Genomic DNA, 17453 nt, shown 5'->3' on the forward strand with positions numbered 1-17453 from the left:
AACACGCAAGAATTGCTTTAGTGATCAGTCGATTTATAGCAATCGTTGCACTTGTGGAATCAAATTCTACAGCCTCACCTTCGCTCGCCATCTCTAACTTCTCATCATCATCACCGTCTGCATCATGTCTTCAACCCAACCCGAACCCACCCGATGCTACCTTACGGAAATGGCGCGCGCTATGGAAGTTGCACTAGATACACAACCAGATACGAAGAAAGATTTATCCGGATTGCACACATCCGCAGACACCGAACCGGAAACACATATGGAAGATACTTCAACAGGGAAGATCGCGAATGTTTCCGCAGGAGCTGAGGATAGCCCAGTTGCGCCATTGGAATTGCCCACCGATATTAGTGTGCCGAAGAATCGCGACAGGAATCCAGTCAAGTCTGACGATACCAGTACCAAGGCCCACTCGGAATCAGATGAAGAGACCATCAGTCCTCCCGGTCTCATATCCACCATGGAGAAGCTCATAGCTGTGCCCAACAACATACTCAAAGAGCATTACGGCGAACGCATTCGCTTCTTGGCCAACCTTGACGAAAACTCCCACACAATGGTCTGATCCACCAAGGCAGACGACGTGCTCGAACCTATCGCTTTACTTATCTTAACGCCGCCTGACGGGAGACTTGAGATACTGGGCAAGGAAGGCAAGAACAATCATGATAGTTGCGCGGGACTTTTTGGGGAGCGTGGTGAAAAGCTGTTATGCATAGGCCATGTTATCCAAGAAAAACACGCATGTTGTCACGTTGGTTTCTACGACGGTGAAGATATCGTTTTGTTCACGTTCTACCCGGAACTCAGGAAGGGTACTCTCGTAGCGGTCGGTTGGCAGGATGAAGTTCGCTCCAAGCTCATCATCTGGTTGGGCGACGCGATCAGGAAAGCTAAAGTCAAGATGTTGAAACCACTTACGGGATACACGTTAGAAGACTCGGGTGTGGAGGCCTTGGGGGTGAGTATTCCTCCGCAAAGATTCCTAAACGATGATCATATCGACCTCGAGCCTCTGTTCCACATCAAGGTCAAATTCGGTGGATCTGAGTTCATGATGTACACTACACAAGATGGACAGGTCGTCACGGTCGACAACCACCCCCTTCCTATAGTCGATGGTCACGATATTGCCACAGCCACCAGTGTCCGCACATCTTCTCAAGAACCACTAATCGATCTTTTAATCTTAATCGGCAAAGAGCACAGCGGCGATCAACTCAAACATAGTTTTAGCCTCGTTCCCGACGCCCTCGTTTGGTACGTACGAAGGCCTGTGGATCGTTCCAAAGAGTTCATCGGCATTCTTCAATTTGCTTCCGCCGACACTATTGTACCCGGCGATTGGGGACTGAGAAACAGAGACCTCACGTTCACGAATGACGAGGGTGTTGTGCGCACGGCGAAGCCACTACTTAAAGCATGCTGTTGCTTGGGCAGCAGCGAGGATGCTACTCCATGGTACTGTTCGACTATCACAATCTTATCCTTGTCACGCGCAGCAAGGCTAAGAAAATACACGCAAGCATAGCGTTGATCACTGGCGGCAGAATCCGTGGTGCATTGGTACAATGGCTAGTACGAGCGTTGGAGATTGCAGAAGATACATACACGGCGGTCGCTTGAGCTACGCTTCTTCTATCACCAGGAACTATGTAATAATTAGATTCGATCGCGACATCCTAGGACTCTGTACTGTGCCTCTTATCACATCCCCATGAGGCCTCCCGGAAGTTCGGTCAACCCTACGCCGAATTGTCAGCTAATCGAAAATTGCGCAGCAGTACAGTACATGAACTTACATCCATCAATGTTCTCATCAACAGTCCGTGGTATAGTACATCTCATCGCCTCCTCTGTAGTCTGCATCGCCAGCACTGAACAAGCATCACCGGTGCAGCGCGCATTCATAGCGTGTTGGAGCGAGTCGTCCTTCCAGCCAAACACATAGTCACCATGCTGCGAAAAGCCGTGCCTGTTGACCACGTGGTTAGACGTGACGCACTAGAAGTAAAAGTTGACTCACTGATCTCCAGTACTAAGCACAAACGGCTGTGTTCCATCCTCAGGCCACAACTCCTCATCATTGAAGATCCTTGTGTCCCACATAACCTCATACATGACTTGTGGTATAGTGACAGGATGGCTTTCTGGGCACTTCCCCGTAGGGCCAACATCAGTTTCCAGCGAGCCGTTCGCATAAGCCACATGGCTCTGGTGATCTGGAGAATCCAGGTTTATGCCATCCCAACAAGTTGGAAAGGTGATGACAGAGCGTATACCACCAGGGCAGAACCCTGTAGGAAGCGTCTGAGCATCTGGAGCTGCGCAGTTAAGGTGATTGTGATCGCCAGTTGCTGGCATGCATCGATAGCATACTTTGCGCGCAGAGGAGAGAGATGTTGCTGTTGCATCGCCGACCAGCATGCGGAACCCGGGCCGGAAGGCTGTAACGTCTGTTTGATTCTTTGTGTCCGGCGTATAGTATACGGTGATGCCTCCCTCGCCCTTGAGCCCCTCACTAACGAACTGCGGGACTCTTTTGTATGTGCCATTGCGTGCGCGGAAATATAGGACTGCTGTCCAGTAGTTTGAGAAGTCTTCGGAAAAGGTGCAGCTGGTACATGTAGAGGCGTTGACGAGGTCATGCGTGGATGGCGGCATGAAAGCGGTAAAAGAGTTTCCGCCAACGATCTGATGGAGATGTGGGGATGGGATGCTGTTAGGATTCACGAGAGGGTCCAGGCGCTCAACGACAAGTTGCGAACATTGAAAGCGTAGCATGGGTGGGATGTTGAAAGGGGGTTGTCCAGAGACATGACTGAGGAGAGACAGAAAGAGAGCAAGTGTCACCCACATTTCTGTGATCGTGAAAGAAATCATAGCGATAGCAAAATATGAAGTTTGGGTAAAGCTGAGAAGACGTAACAGAAGAACCGAGTCATGTCTATACATTTCCTTCCCACTACTGTCTGCTGTTGCTAGCAGTTGATCCACAATTGGATGTTGTTGAGTATAGAGTTAATCTCAGGCTGATTGTAGTGGGGTCCGGGAGTTGCACCCACCGGGTCTCAACCGAATGTTGTGCGACTTCAATCTACCCGTTAGGAATGTTGTCAGTATTGCACTCCACAATCCGTAGCATTTGTATGTGGGGCGTAAAGCGTGCTATTCTTGTTGGACGATGTAATGAATAGATATCGATTAAAAGTGCTACAACCTGTGCAGACAACTGCATAGCAAGTATTTCCTCCACAGTGCCCATTTCAGCAGCATTAAACCCGGCCAATCTCTCCCACTCGCGTTAATACGACCGGAAAAGTCGGAGACTAAGCATGGTGGCGCGTTGAATCCGAGATGAGAATCCATCGCACACTACGAAGGTTGAGTAAACAAATACTAGGCTGCATGCTGGAAGCCACTATCCGATTTGTACGATGGTGGCTCGTCATATCGTGGAAGCGTCTCAACGGAATTGCAAAGGCTCTCGTTTGTGTGTTGACGTCAATGAGCTTGGTGGTTTCGATGGTCACGAGTGGATGCTTGATGCTGAACAGAGCCACGTCGTAATTGTCGTTGCCGCCAACATGAGCGTGCTCGAGTGATATACGAGTATGAGCTCGTGAAGGGAAAGCGATAGAAGAAAGCCTGTGGAGCGCAGGATGTTCTGCTCCGTAGGCCGACGACAGCATCTCGGAAGGGACGGGGTACAGTAAGATCCCGCTAGGCTGTAAAAATGAGGACAAAGACGCGCTTTGTCGAGAACTCCGACGATGTACACATTGGCAGTGGGTAGGTTCGTGGCATGGCCGTCCCCTGGGTCAGTCGACACTTGTCCTTTGTCAAAGCTAAAGTACCCCAGATAAACAAAGCAATGGCGGCTACAGTGCCGACTGTAATGACACCCAGGCGTGGCCAATCAAAATGGTGCGCGACGGTGTCGACCAGCTCTTGCTGCTCAACCATGGAGGGCGTAGGTTATGTTTTCTCAATTGCGGAAGGAAGAGTTGGTGGTCAGTTGAGCGATAGAGATGGTTCGATGGAGCATGTGTAGTGTGACCCGGGTGATATCCTGTGGCACTATTATGGGGAGATATTGTATAGTGTAACTCGTGCTCAAGGTAAGATCGTTTGCGACCTGAGTGAACTGCAGTGTCGAGCTCTAGCTCTAGCTCAAGTCGAGGCGAAGGCATGTTCACTTCCCGGCCTCTTTGGCTGCAGTCGTCAGACCGCCTGAGGCAGCGCTTGACATGCTACCACCACTACCACTCTTCCTTCTTTTGTGTTGTTTTGCAGAATCGGAGCCGACGCTAGAACGTCGATTGTTCGAAGTTGGCTGCATAGGGAAATAGCCGGACTCATCGTCGATAGCAAAGCGCACTGGTGTCCTTGCCCTACTCTGCACGGGACTCATTCGAAACGCTTCTGACCCGGCGCTCCACCTCTGGGCTGGGATTGCGCCACCTGTTAGACTTCGGGCATGTCTCCTAGTAGGCGTTTCCGCAGGCAATTGAAGCCTTGAGTTGATGCCCATCCATAATGCTTCTTCGTCATCATCCCCAGGCACTCTCCACCCTCCTACGCCTTCGAAGTCGCGCGTCAACTCGCTTGTGCCGATGAGCGCCGTGAGGGAGTTGTTCTTGTGTTTTAAAAGACGCGACGTGTGCGCCGAATGTATACCTGTGTCTTGCGAGGATGCCGTACTCGCCGTGCTGGTCCGACGATGGCGCTGTCGGGTCGGAGACGGTCGGGCGGATGAAGGCATATAAGGCGAACGACGAAGCGGCATGGGCTTCGTCGGCGAGGGAGAGAGCCATGCACCAACGATTGCTATGGCGAGGCGGCAATATACGGCTAACGCGCGAAAGGAGAGGAGCGATATGGCAATTGATGTGGTGACGACGGCGAAGATGGCGAGCGGGATCGAGAAGGACAGCAGTATGAAGGGCGTGATAGCGTAGACGGGATTCCACATGTTGAGCTCAACGCTGGTTGAACCCAGCCGAAGCAACATGATATCGGTTCGTGGTGTTGTGTGAGCAATGACGGGCATTCGCATGTGAAAGTTGCGGGGAAACGCCAAACTCAACCAGGACGCGATCGCTCCACCCAGTACCTAGGTAGCATCAACAGCGAGCGTCTTGCACTCAATTACCACTGAATCGCCTAGCCGTGGTTCGCGCAGGCGTAATCCCGATGCCAATGAGAACAGCACCCAAAGATGTTCCTTTGAAGATGCTCTCGTACTGTTCGATCTTCAGACGGGTCGAGTAGGGTTGGCGCTTGATGCGAAGAAACGTCGCTCCTGTGACGGCCAGCCAGGCACCGAAGAGGATTTCGTAGCGGTATTTCTCCACCGCGGTTTCCGAGGCGTTAGCAGACATTATACTGAACCGATCGATCAAAAGGAAAGATAGAAAACGCAATGGAGGTCGCAGGATTGGGCGGCAGAGGTCTTGTTAATCTGGACGAACTCCATGACGTCGTCGGCACACCATCACGCGCTCGCCACCGCTATATGCATCACACCAATCCTCAGACCACCACGATGCCACTAAGAATTCTTTTGAAGTCTATCCTGGTTATTCGTTCCAAGAGGCAAGTTCTTCCGGTCACTAATCTACCATCACGCGAAACTTTCTTCCAGTGCCATCTCGAAGCTTTGTGCGTGTGGTGGAAGCCCGCAGTCCCTCCCAGGTACATAAAACCTCGTAATCTTTACCTCTGTATTGTCATCCAAGTGCATTTTCATGAAAGTCATGATTATTTACTAATATGCAGTGTGAACAAAGCTCGTTTCGTTATGGGCTCTTGGTTTCATACTCGTTGCACATCGCCTTTGTGAGCAAAATGGTCTGTGGAGGCTGAGCTAAGTGTTGCATACCGACGGCTTTGTCTTTTTATATGCTTTGTTGACAAAGGTAAGTACTCGACCAACTCAGATGATAGTCGACTATAGTCTCGTCTGCAAACACTATACCAATTTGTCTTCTAGGCTCCCATCGTCCTTGTACGTCTGAATTTCTTTCAATTCAGCACAATGTCAGCATCAAGCCCCGAGTCACCTGTAAACGAGACCAACTTATTTGGTGTAGACACTGGAACGCCGCCTCCAATATCCAATGGCTTACAACCTCGAAATATCTCCGAACAATCATTTATCATCATCACTTCTGTACTTACCGCTACGCCCATCTTGGCCATCTTTATTGGTGTCATACACTTTGTTCGTTGTCGACACCGGCGGCAAGAAGATGAGAAGCATCAACAACGAGATATCGAACAAAGTCTACAGCGAGCTCGAAGACCAGTACTCACCATAGATACTGATTTGCCACGCGCAACCAATTTCATGAGGTCTGCAGGCAGAGCCACTTTACCAGATCTACCAATCTACAGTGGGGCACCACCTGTGCCGTTGGTGCAAGTTAGGACTGCCCCTCCCACCATGCACAGTTCCGAAATGAGTGCGCTGAGCCCAATGAGAGCTCATAATGCTACTAGAAATTCTTTGGGCTCACATCCGCCTGGTATTGCTGGCAGGAATACGATGTCACATGTATATCAAGACAGTACCTTCGAAGAGATGAATTTAAGGGAGTTCATGCAGACCCATCCGCATGGTATAAGAGCAGTCTACAATATGTAGATCAAGAGGAGGATTTTGCAATCTGGTTACTCATCGAACTTTGTGTGTCCACTTCTCTCGGCTCTCTACACACTGTTGTTGTTCATGTCTCTCGACTACAAACTTGTCTTCATTCCTTACTCCGTCCTCTAGACCATCAATACATTCACGACAGCTAGACTGGTCGAGACAGCTCTTTCCAACATCATTCCGTACTCATGGCATTAACGCACTACCAGGTCGGAACCATCGTCTCAGGCTGCTTAGTCGCAGTGCTACTGATCGTCATTTTGGTGCTTATCTTCGTCCACCCAGTCAGACGATTCACTTTCTCGCGCCAGAAATCTGCTTCTCCCATCCCAATATCGACGATACAAGACGAAGAAAACCAGCGCCCTTCGAAATTCAGTAATGATCTCTCTGAAATCAGCCCCTTCGAAATTATTGGTAATTCCATCATCTCTCCTGGCCGTCGTCCTGTTCCTCGGCATTAGACGTCATCAATCATGTAGGAATGGCCACTGGCCTACCAGCAGGTGCAAAGTCAGCGAGATTGAAAGGTGTTCCAAGGATATTGTTACATCTACCGCCTCCAGCACCGATCAGTCCGGCGACAAAAGTCAACATCGCTATGACGGGAGCTGAGGCTAAAGCCGAATCCTTACATACCAAGCACAACGCTACGCGTATCTGGGCCATCTCACGTCAAGTCAATCTTGTACACTGTGAAGCTGCTGCTCAAGAACGAAAGAGCAAGGACGAAGGTCAAATCTTTTTGTAACGTGCGGAGCCTACTGTTCTCACAGAAAAGTGTGCTTTCGATCTTGGTCTGGCGACTACTTCAGCTGAGCGATTAGGAAAAACACAAAACGTCTTTCTTGTTGACTATATCAATGATGACGGACCTGGATATGTTCGTTCTGCTGATCATGAGATCACTTATGGCTTTGGATCGGGTAAAGCTATGGCTGCGCTTTATCATGCGGTATAGATTAATGGTCTAGCTGGGTGGCAGGAAACTATTTGTGTTCACCAAGGAAATCGTTTCGCCATAGTAACAAGAAGATATAGCACAAAGGGGATAGAATCATCCAGCTCCAGTTCATCTACGCCTTTTCCGAGTCAAGCCCTTCGCCACCATCTCAAATACCTAAGTAGAATCTCAGCTTCATGTTCCTAGGCGGAGCTTCTGCTGATACTAACAAGTGTTGCATTGCTAGAAATAAGATCTTTCCCTTGTAACGTGTTGTGGACAAGAAACGGAATACCACAGGATGAGCAACGCTTGGCTAGGATGAGAGTGCGTGCGCTTAGTCAGCTGCTGCTCGACGCGTCCGCCCCTTCGATCTCCACCAATTCAGTCCACTTCTCCACAATCCTCTTTTCATCAGTATTTGTTCGAACACAATCATGGCAATTGCCTCAGCTTGACTAGGTTTATAGAATCGCACTCGGTCTCGCACCCGATAGGCATTGGTCTTCGCGCAAGCGTCACTCAGCGTGCGTTACAGAGAATTGTCCAGCATCTGCGGCTTCAAACCAGGTGTACATGCCCCTGCCATAGAGCATGTGGAGTTGCCACGCGTGGCATGAATTCAAATTTGATATCTAGAGATGCTTTACACCTATTAACCAATGGGCGCACAATCATGTTGGAGTTCCTGAAGGTATCCTGGCCCTCAATTTACGGGTGCATGGGTTTCCAGTTCCCGACGGCTACCATTCTCCAGCTTTCAGGCACTGTTCGCATTCGCACTTTGATCAACCATGTGCGGTTGGTGTCACAGCTTCGACGTTAGTCATCATTACTGGCTGGTGTCGCCCGAGGTCATGTTTCAAGATCGTCGCATTACCGGTCGGGTTCGTCGCGGGATGATCATATCTACTAGGACAACCCGGGAGACGGGTGAGACTCTTCTACAAAGCTGTTTTACTGTTCCTTCAGCATCCTGTGGATCGTGGAAAGTTGATATTGGCTATGGTTGGGCTGTTCGATTATGAGGACTCAAAGCTGACACCAATGTAGAAGAATATCATCTTATCTAGTCTGAACTTTCTTCACCAAGACCATATTCCTATCCACCGCAGCGCAATACTCGCGGAAGGTCGCAATGCAGAGGATGGAGTTCCGACGCAGAGTACGCGTTCTTGACATGTTGCGGGCGCGACATGGAGCTGGCGTGTTTCTAGCGTTTCTAGTTCCACGTTTAGGATGTTTCGAAAACGCCACCCTGGACAGCATCACCATGTCAGTTATGCTCGACATATAGTATCGCTATGGCTCTTGGCCGGTGGCCTTCTTCTGTTTTCCTAAATGAGTGTTGTGGCAGGCCACCGCCATTGACACCTTCGCGCTTTGGTTCCTTTTGTACATGTCGTTGAGATACCCCACTACTTACTTGTAATAATGTTTGCTTTTGCTTCTGAAAGGCCGGTCTGGCACCTGTTAACATGCTTGGCAACACTCTTTTTGCTTTACTCATCGGCTGCCTTCTGGTTCGGCACGCAGACAACGATCGTTAGTGAGCGATATCCAGACAGCCTCACAGCGATCTTCACTCCTCAGACTATCGATGCGCTCAATCAAGACGTACGCTTACGTAGTGCACTACTGTCCCTCACAGAAGCCATCGCACACTCTTCCAGTGATCTTGGTGCACGACTTCGTTTAGAAAGTCTGAAAAGCTTCGGATCCAACCTCACGGATGGAGTCAACAACATTCGCAATAAGCAGCAGTCAGAGCTGAAGAGACGGCATATGAAAGATGACCTAAGCGGAGCCTTCCGAGATCTGACGGGTGGTGCTGTTAGCATAGGCGGGTTGAATATGACGGGTGGGCTGACTGGTGTACTGGGCAGCCTGGGAGACTTGATGGTGGGCTCACTTGGGACACCTGCTTTGTTTCTGGGTATCGGCCTAGGGTACGTATATATCCGCCCAGCTCAGCGAATAGTACTAATCATCCGCAGCATGGGTACAACGACTGCTCTCAACCTGACTGATATGGAAGAAGCGAACGCGATAGCTACGAGTATCGCGGCTGCTTACAATGCTTCAGTAACTGGTGTGAACCTCGCCGCCCAACAGATCGGCAGTGGCCTATCGAGACAAATCACACCTTCTTTCGGTAGCAACAACATCTCTCTTGGTCCTGCGGCTTTTGCGCTAGCATCCGGCATCGGTAACGCGACTGCAGTAGGCTTCGGACTGACACAGCAACGATTTGCACCTTCGACAGACTCGAGTGTTGAAGGCGTAGCTGGTAATTTCGGTCTTGGAGTTGCGATGCCGATTATATCCAACGTTGATCTTCAAGCTATGGTTAGGAGTTTTGGAAACAGTTCCGGTTTTTCAATGCTGATGCAAAAGCTTCCTGAGATTGCGGTAGCAGCTGGGCTAGGTATAGGAGAGGGTGCAAAGAATGGTCTCGGGTTGACAGCGTCGAAGTCGCCAGCGTCTGGAAAGCAGAAGCGACAATCAGCGAACGCCACCACAGAGACGGCGGACTTTCCAGGAACTGTGCAGGCTTTCGCAAAAGGTCTTAGTCAGTCGTTCCTTCAAGACAGCAACTTCTCAAACCTCAACATTGGGACTATCACGGTCTTCCCCAATCAGACCGAGCTTCAAGCCATGCTTCGGCCTATAGCAGCGGGAGCTGGTGCAGGTATAGGCATGGGGGTCGCCATCGGATTGAACTTCAAGGCTGCAGGCTCCAAGCCGATAATCGACGGTAACATGACCGGAGATGACGAACAGACAGCATTGACCGCGGAAGGCTTCACGCAGAACCTCTTCTCTAACCTCCTTACAAACAGTTCGGCCATCCAGCAGGCCAAACAGTTCATAACGAGCAATCCGCCTCAGACGTTCAAGAGCATAGATGGCGCGAAGGCGGCGGAAGGCTTCGCCAGGGGTACCATTGAAGGAGTTGTGAGCGCCATGTATTCTGTCGGAGGAGTCAAGAACTTGATCAGTGGCAACATTCCGAATACTGCATACGACGATGTCCCGGTTCTGGCTCCGACGCAGTTCAATGATAGCGTGAACGGATCGGCTGTTGGCTTTGCGCGAGGTCTTACGGGCAAGGCGACGATACTGATTGCCGAGATTGCCAGAAATCTCACGCAAGGCATGCCAAAGTCCACTGATGCGCCTCCATCACGCAGAAGGAGTATCCAAGACGTACATGAGGATCTTAGTGTAGGTAAGGGATTGCTGTCGAACACCTTGTTTCAAACGCTAATATATTGCAGTGACACACAACCCACTTTCCGCCCGTCAAGCTGAAGCAAGAGCTAATCAATTCCCTATCGCTATAGACGCAGGTACAGCACAGATGGGCGCTCAGAAAGTGATCGAAACCTTCACATGCTCGGGAATTGGCGGCATCGCATCAGCAGCTTTGGGTGCTATGACGGCGGCCAAAGCGAATGCTAGTATGATGAGTATGGCAATGGCTCAAGCTAGTCCACCTCTCGACCCAACGGTGCTGCAAGCATTGCCTCGAGGACCTATCTCCCTTTCGTCAGAGGGAAACATGTTCGAGATTGTCATCGAGAGCCAGAGTCTCAAGATCAACGGCTTAGCGCTCGTCCCATTCGCAGTCATCACTGGGCTACATGGTAAGTCATGCTGCAGTCATCGCATAGTATGACGAATTTTGTCGCTAACTCTATGCGCACAGTTCTGTTTGCCGGTCTTGCTTTTCTTACCTTTCTTCCACTATACCTTGTTCTGGGCGTAGTGTGGCGCTTCTCCGTTCTCACCGGCTATCCAGTCGACGAAGCCAAGAACAGAAAATGGCGTATGGGCTTCTTGATTACTTTCGGCATTCTAGGCATCGTCGGTATCATTCTTGGTATTGCTGGTATGGGAAACGCTAGTCATTTCCGAGATGCACATAGCGTAAGCTCTCTATGCGGACATCTACTGGAAATTTCCAAACTAATTCATATCTTCAGATCATAGGCCTTATTTGTCTCATTTTCATTTTTCCAGCAGTGGGCTTCACTATTGTTCGTCTTCGCACCGAGCTTCCACACCCAGATCCTTCTACATTCGCCGGTATAAAAGGTCCCATAGCGCTTGCCAAGACACCACAACGCATCTATCTCATCAGCGGTATCAGCACTCAGCTCCTATTAGGCCTTGGCCAGCTTACCTTTTTGCAAGGCTTTTCGACGCTCCGCGCCATATCACTTTGCGTTGTCGACGCAGTTCTCACCTCAACGAGCGTTGCTGGTCTTGTGAGCTTTGTGTTGATGGTGCAAATCAGTGCTACAGCATTAGTCGGCATCAGAGCATGGTTAGAACAGCACATCGCCAAGAAAGAGGCGGCAGGTATCAAGCCAACAACAACAACCACTGCTTTTGGCAGCCATGGACGGAGCGACACGATGGTCACATTTGGTTTTGATAGGAAAGATCCACCACCCGCTCTCAACTTTAGCTCCATCAAATCGAAGCTTTCACAACGAAAGACCGATGAGCTCAAGGGCTCCGAAGATACTGGCATCAGCACACCGTTCAATTTCAGAAAAGAAGGTAGCATAACGGAGGCGGACACACGGGAAGACCCTTTCCTTTCGCCGGAAGAGCGACTCAACTACCAGGAGCGCGGCATCTACAACCCCAAAACTGGAGGCTACACTTATCCAGTCCAGAGCATGAACAATGACGACTTCTACAATATGTCAGCGACTTATGGCGAGCGCCGCCCGTCTTCCGGTGTATTCGATCCCTTGCGATCTCCTCGTCCTCCGATTGCAGCAGATAACGGACCGAGAATGACAGGTGTTACAGTACAGGATTTGTGGCCTCCGCCAATGCCGGAAGCGTCGAGAATGTATATGACGTCGAAGACTCAGACGTCAGTTAGTAGTAGATACAGCAGGCCGATAGATGGCAACGTGCCTGTAAGGGACAGCTTCATGGGCTTTGGGAACCGATAAACACCATGTCGGTATTCGAGAAGCTATGTGAATCACGTATAAATCTTGATGTACGATAGATAGACACGATTGAACCCTATCGAAATACACAAAGTCGTACGTAAGACGGTCTCGGGCCTGAGAGTGATGCAGATGATCATAGATTGTGTCATCAGCCATTTGAGATATGACTACAGGCATCCGATTATGCACAACAGCCACGACTGCGAAGACTGCCTTCTTCACCAGCGTGATGAGCGTAAGAGAAGCACATGACAGGTTGACATATAGTCAATGTTTTAGAATAGTAGTTTGTCATAACATGATGTTTATACATCCAAGACTTTGAGCATCTCCTCCACGCTCTGGAACTTCTCCCTCTCCTTGCCTTTACTCTTGCCTCTGGCTCTTTCAGCCTCGTCGATCTTCTTCCAATCCGACCAGCTCAGTGATCTTACACTCGTCACATTATCCTTGATGCCATCCCAGCCGAGACCTGTGCCTCTGTTGTCGCCGCTAGTATCGTTCAAAAACGGTACACCAGTCTCCCAATCTTGCGCGATAATGTCTGCAGACGAGAAGGCGTCTTGCATAGTACTTGCGATGACGCCCGTTGGACCGCGCTTCACCCAGCCTGCGCAATATAGCCCATGGACATGACCAGCTGTCAAGTTGCCAGGCCCCACCGATGGTGTAATGACCCGACCGTGCATGTCATTGGGAATTATGCCGAGCTTGTCGTCGAATGGTACGCCGATCTCAGAAAGCCCCGGCAGACCTGTCGATTTGTACCCTACGGACCGGAATGCTAGCGAGGCTTCCATCGATTTTTCTTCATTTGTAGGTGTGACGCGGGCCCGTTGGTCAAAGGGATCGGCGTCGGGGATAAACTGTTGCTTCGTAAAGGCGATTGACGAGAGATGACCAGCGTCTGCGTGCATAGACTTCGGCGCTTGCATAAAGTCAAGTGTCCATGACCGTGGAGCTTCCTCTTTGGTGGCCTTGCTGCCCTTGAGTAGGACTTCAGCTATTCGTTTTTGTACGCGGGGTAGTTTCTTGATCTCTGGTGGATAGAGGGAGCGGTCGATAGGTTCGAAGGCGACGGAAGGGATGTTCATCAATTCTCGAGCTTCCTTGACAGTGAAAGCAGCCTGGATTCTGGTAAGCGATGTACTAGCTCATGAGCACAACAAGACGTACCTGTATTGGCCCCCGTCGGCCAACGACCCTCACAGACCGCACCTTGCTTTCCGAAAGCGTTTGTATAGCCTGCTCTGATATGTCGGTATGCCGTAAGCTATCAACAGGACTCAGCAGTATACGCGCAACATCGAGCGCCACATTTCCCTGCCCTATGACGACTGCCTGCTCGCCAGCTTGGAGGTCTGGCTTCAGGCTTCGAAACTGTGGCAGGGCATTGTACCATCCCACAAAGGATCTGGCCGAGTATACGCCTGGCAGATCTTCTCCCGGTATCCCTAGCTGTCTGTCTTCACTTGCGCCATATGAGAACAGTATCGCATCGTAGTGGGGCTTCATCTTGGCTAGCTCGATATCGTATCCGACTCTGACATTGCCAACATAGTTGAATCGCGGTGACTGCGCTACCTCTTCAAATGTGTCCTGGCAGTTCTTGACCTCTGGATGGTCTGGCGCGACGCCGAAGCGGACAAGCCCGTAAGGTACGGGAAGTTGCTCGTACATGTCAATGACGGCATCTTGGTTCTTGTTCATGAGTCGGTACGCGGTATAGAAACCAGCCGGTCCAGAGCCAATGATAGCGACGCGGAGGCGCCCTCGAGCAGTCGCGGCTGTGCTGAAGGCATTGCGGAGTGGTTGTTGTGCAGAAGATGCGATGTAGGACGAAAACGCGCCTGATGGTCCATGTCGGATGGTGCTGATGCCTCTTACATGCCTAGTACCATGGTCACGGCCTATCGGAGCCAACGCGCTTGCTATACGTTGAGTGCAGCTAGCGCAGACATGCGGCGTCTTTTGTATGCGCCGGGCGAGTTGCATGTTGTGAAGGTCCTTGCAGTTGGTAGCGGCAATCGCCGCGCGAGGAATCTCGAGATGACTAAGGTTTACTACCGACTTGAAGCCTTGACTCGTACTACAGCATGAACACTCACGACTACTGTATCTTTGTCAAGCCCATACTCAGAAGACATTCCTTTCGCACTAAGCCCTTTTGTTCTATCCAGATGCAATTGCGACAATTGTCGGCCTTCATATCCGCCCAACGTGCCGTTCATGCGCCCAAGCTGGGCGAATAAAGCAAAACTAACCACAATTCCCTGCTGTAACTCCTCGGGCCCCCACATGTTCCTGGCTAATTCAAGTTTCAGCCGCTCGTGGCTATCACTAGTCAATGTATATGCCCGTCCCATCCGTGCACTCTCACGTCATGAGGCGCTCTGGATTTGCATTGGTCAATATTGATTGTTGTCATGACAACCTTGTATTTACATACATATCTCCCCAGGTCCCCGCGTGGGCCCATGTCATCCATCAACCAGCATTTGCATTCCGTTGCTATAAGCGAGAAGATATCTCTCACCTTCTGTTCAGACGGTCGTGTGCAGTAGAACTTCCTTCTTTACTTCTCGCTCTCCATCGCAACTATGGCGGGCCGCTGGCAGCCCTACATGTATGCATCCCAAAGGGATTCCATGATTGACACCGACCCCACTCGGTCGACTTTCAACCCAAAGGCCATTACCATGGCCAGTCGCATGCCGCCCCCACCGCCCAAGAAGAAGCAGGAGGGCCCTCTGATCGACTTCAACAAGCATCCAGACAGTTACCTCATACTTCCGTACGGTAACACAAACGCGAAGCCAATGAGCCCCAAGACCAAGGTCTTCATCGATATCGCGCGATGGACCCAGTTCAGTCTTCGGATACTGACTCTGCTTGGCGCGGTGGGTGTCTTGCTTTGCGGCATCTTCATTCGGGGTGCTCAGGATACAGAAGGCTACATACTGAGGATACCGGTAGGCTCATTGCGATGAACGTACAAACATGTCGCTAACATAGACAGCCTGGTGTGGATCTCGTCGTTTCTCTATACGCCATATACCATCTAATCCGTAATCCAAAAACACGACCAGCCGGTAGCTCCGCCAGCTATCACTTCTTCGCCCTTGTCACAGACGCTGGCTTCATCCCGTTCTACGTCTTTACCGTTCTGATGGCTCGCCGTAACTCTGATAAAGAAGCTGGAACAGTTGGGCGTTGGCGCACTATGTTCCCCACGGATGGAGAAACGAACATAGTACTGATGACGACATGGATCACCGCCATTGCTACCGGTGGTCTCCATCTGATCTCAGCAGTTATTGACATGTATCTGGCTATCCTTTTCCGAAATATATCCAAGCTGCCGCCGGACATGAACCCTCTCGAAGACAACTTGACCTCGCGCAGGAAGACCAAGCACAAGTACAAGAACTCTTCGATATCAGCTATCATACCTCTTACGTCGGATCAGGAGAAGAGGTTCAGTGACCAAAGTACCATTGCTGGAGATCGCTCATCGAAAACTCCTTCCTATATCTACAGTGACATCCCAAGTCCAAACAAGAGTCAAGTTGCTTTCATGCACACACGAACAGATTCGGAAACCACATACTCACCCCATACGCCTGCTTCGGCTCGCCAATCCAAGGAGCGCTTCTCCATGTACTCTCAGCCTCCATCCGCACACCAGTCTCGCAAAGAGCTCAACCACCGTGATGACCTATGTCACCAGGACGAAGACAATCAGACACTAGCTCAACGCAAGTCCATGCTTTCTGAGCAAGCGAACATCAAGCGACACTCTCGAACCGACGCGTACATCACCAACTCCTCAAAGCAAGATTTCCATACCCCTCCTGCTACTGCTCGTTCTTTGAAACAGGAAGCGTCCGGCGATCTTTCTCTTCAGCGAAACTCCCAACAAAGCCTCAAGAATGATAACTGGTTCGTGCATCCTGAGCAGGAAGATGAATACGACGAAAACCACCTGGCCCCAGCACCCAAGCAATCAATGTTCTCGATGAATGGAAACAAGGGCTACAACACTGTTTCACGCTATGAGGACGTCTCTGACGTGGATGACGAAGCCGAAGAACCCATGATGCCCGAACCTCTGCGCATGAACCCACTCAGCCAGAACCCACCATCTCCCCTGCCTTCTCCCCCGCCTACCGACGCCTTCACAAACAACAACCAGAAGAACACGCCTCCACCATCTGGTCTTCAACGTACTCTAACAACAACATCGATCTCCACAGAAAAGACGTTCGACCGCTCACACTCCCGCTCCGGTACACCCAAATCGCGCTACTACGGCAACCTCAAAGCCGCAACCGAGGGCGTGCGAAGCGCAAACTCGCCTTCAAACTCTCCCTCCGCCTCTCCCACAAAGGGATCTTCCGTGCGCAATCCCAACCACTTCCCCAGTGCAACAAAGCAATACGCCGTGAATGCTCCTCCGCCCGTTCCCCAACACAACTTGGTCAACTCGCCGTTTACCCTACATAAGAAGAGTTACACGAGCATCAAGCGCACTGGTGAGGCGAACTACACACCTGTCAAGGGCCAGTCACCGCGTGTGATCAGTCGGTCTGGTGTTGATTACATCAACCCGTATGAGTTTGACGACTCAGACTTGGGTATGCCAGGACGGAGAAGAGATGTCAGTGGGAAGATTGCTGAAGAGGGACGTGGTGGCGGGTGGAGCGGGATGAAGCAAAGGACGGTCAGTGGTGTCGCGCAAGCTTATTAGTGTTCCTTCTTTTTCTAGGGGGCGTTTGATGGTATCTAGGGTTTCTTTGCACGAAGTTTTATACACATGATCTGGGATATCATTATTCATGTGGGTATTTGGGTCTGGACT

General features: G+C 50.6%; 8 protein-coding genes across 8 annotated transcripts; 5 read left to right on the top strand and 3 right to left on the bottom strand.

Moving 5' to 3' along the window:
• Positions 1–169: 169 nt before the first annotated feature.
• Positions 170–574, top strand: ALTATR162_LOCUS3112 (uncharacterized protein; the record flags this gene model as incomplete). Its single annotated transcript, XM_043310718.1, has 1 exon — positions 170–574. One exon carries the CDS (start codon positions 170–172, stop codon positions 572–574), a length of 405 nt encoding a protein of 134 aa, XP_043166653.1.
• Positions 575–913: 339 nt separating this feature from the next.
• On the top strand, positions 914–1540 carry ALTATR162_LOCUS3113 (uncharacterized protein; the record flags this gene model as incomplete). Its single annotated transcript, XM_043310719.1, has 1 exon — positions 914–1540. One exon carries the CDS (start codon positions 914–916, stop codon positions 1538–1540), a length of 627 nt encoding a protein of 208 aa, XP_043166654.1.
• A 176-nt stretch (positions 1541–1716) lies between these two features.
• On the bottom strand, positions 1717–2793 carry ALTATR162_LOCUS3114 (uncharacterized protein; the record flags this gene model as incomplete). The annotated part of the gene is made up of 3 exons (XM_043310720.1): positions 1717–1754; positions 1812–1984; positions 2036–2793. The coding sequence occupies 3 exons, from the start codon at positions 2791–2793 to the stop codon at positions 1717–1719; spliced, it is 969 nt and encodes a 322-aa protein (XP_043166655.1).
• A 1411-nt stretch (positions 2794–4204) lies between these two features.
• Positions 4205–5023, bottom strand: ALTATR162_LOCUS3115 (uncharacterized protein; the record flags this gene model as incomplete). Its single annotated transcript, XM_043310721.1, has 1 exon — positions 4205–5023. The coding sequence occupies one exon, from the start codon at positions 5021–5023 to the stop codon at positions 4205–4207; it is 819 nt and encodes a 272-aa protein (XP_043166656.1).
• Positions 5024–5557: 534 nt separating this feature from the next.
• On the top strand, positions 5558–6332 carry ALTATR162_LOCUS3116 (uncharacterized protein; the record flags this gene model as incomplete). Its single annotated transcript, XM_043310722.1, has 3 exons — positions 5558–5590; positions 6046–6051; positions 6105–6332. The coding sequence occupies 3 exons, from the start codon at positions 5558–5560 to the stop codon at positions 6330–6332; spliced, it is 267 nt and encodes an 88-aa protein (XP_043166657.1).
• Positions 6333–9044: 2712 nt separating this feature from the next.
• On the top strand, positions 9045–12589 carry ALTATR162_LOCUS3117 (uncharacterized protein; the record flags this gene model as incomplete). Its single annotated transcript, XM_043310723.1, has 5 exons — positions 9045–9559; positions 9608–10842; positions 10892–11260; positions 11323–11543; positions 11600–12589. 5 exons carry the CDS (start codon positions 9045–9047, stop codon positions 12587–12589), a joined length of 3330 nt encoding a protein of 1109 aa, XP_043166658.1.
• Positions 12590–12897: 308 nt separating this feature from the next.
• ALTATR162_LOCUS3118 (uncharacterized protein) lies at positions 12898–14587 on the bottom strand (the record flags this gene model as incomplete). The annotated part of the gene is made up of 2 exons (XM_043310724.1): positions 12898–13719; positions 13769–14587. 2 exons carry the CDS (start codon positions 14585–14587, stop codon positions 12898–12900), a joined length of 1641 nt encoding a protein of 546 aa, XP_043166659.1.
• A 605-nt stretch (positions 14588–15192) lies between these two features.
• Positions 15193–17342, top strand: ALTATR162_LOCUS3119 (uncharacterized protein; the record flags this gene model as incomplete). Its single annotated transcript, XM_043310725.1, has 2 exons — positions 15193–15564; positions 15612–17342. 2 exons carry the CDS (start codon positions 15193–15195, stop codon positions 17340–17342), a joined length of 2103 nt encoding a protein of 700 aa, XP_043166660.1.
• Positions 17343–17453: the final 111 nt, after the last annotated feature.

This window comes from Alternaria atra, assembly GCF_907166805.1.
Source record: "Alternaria atra isolate CS162 genome assembly, contig: 22, whole genome shotgun sequence".
Classification (NCBI taxonomy): domain Eukaryota; kingdom Fungi; phylum Ascomycota; class Dothideomycetes; order Pleosporales; family Pleosporaceae; genus Alternaria; species Alternaria atra.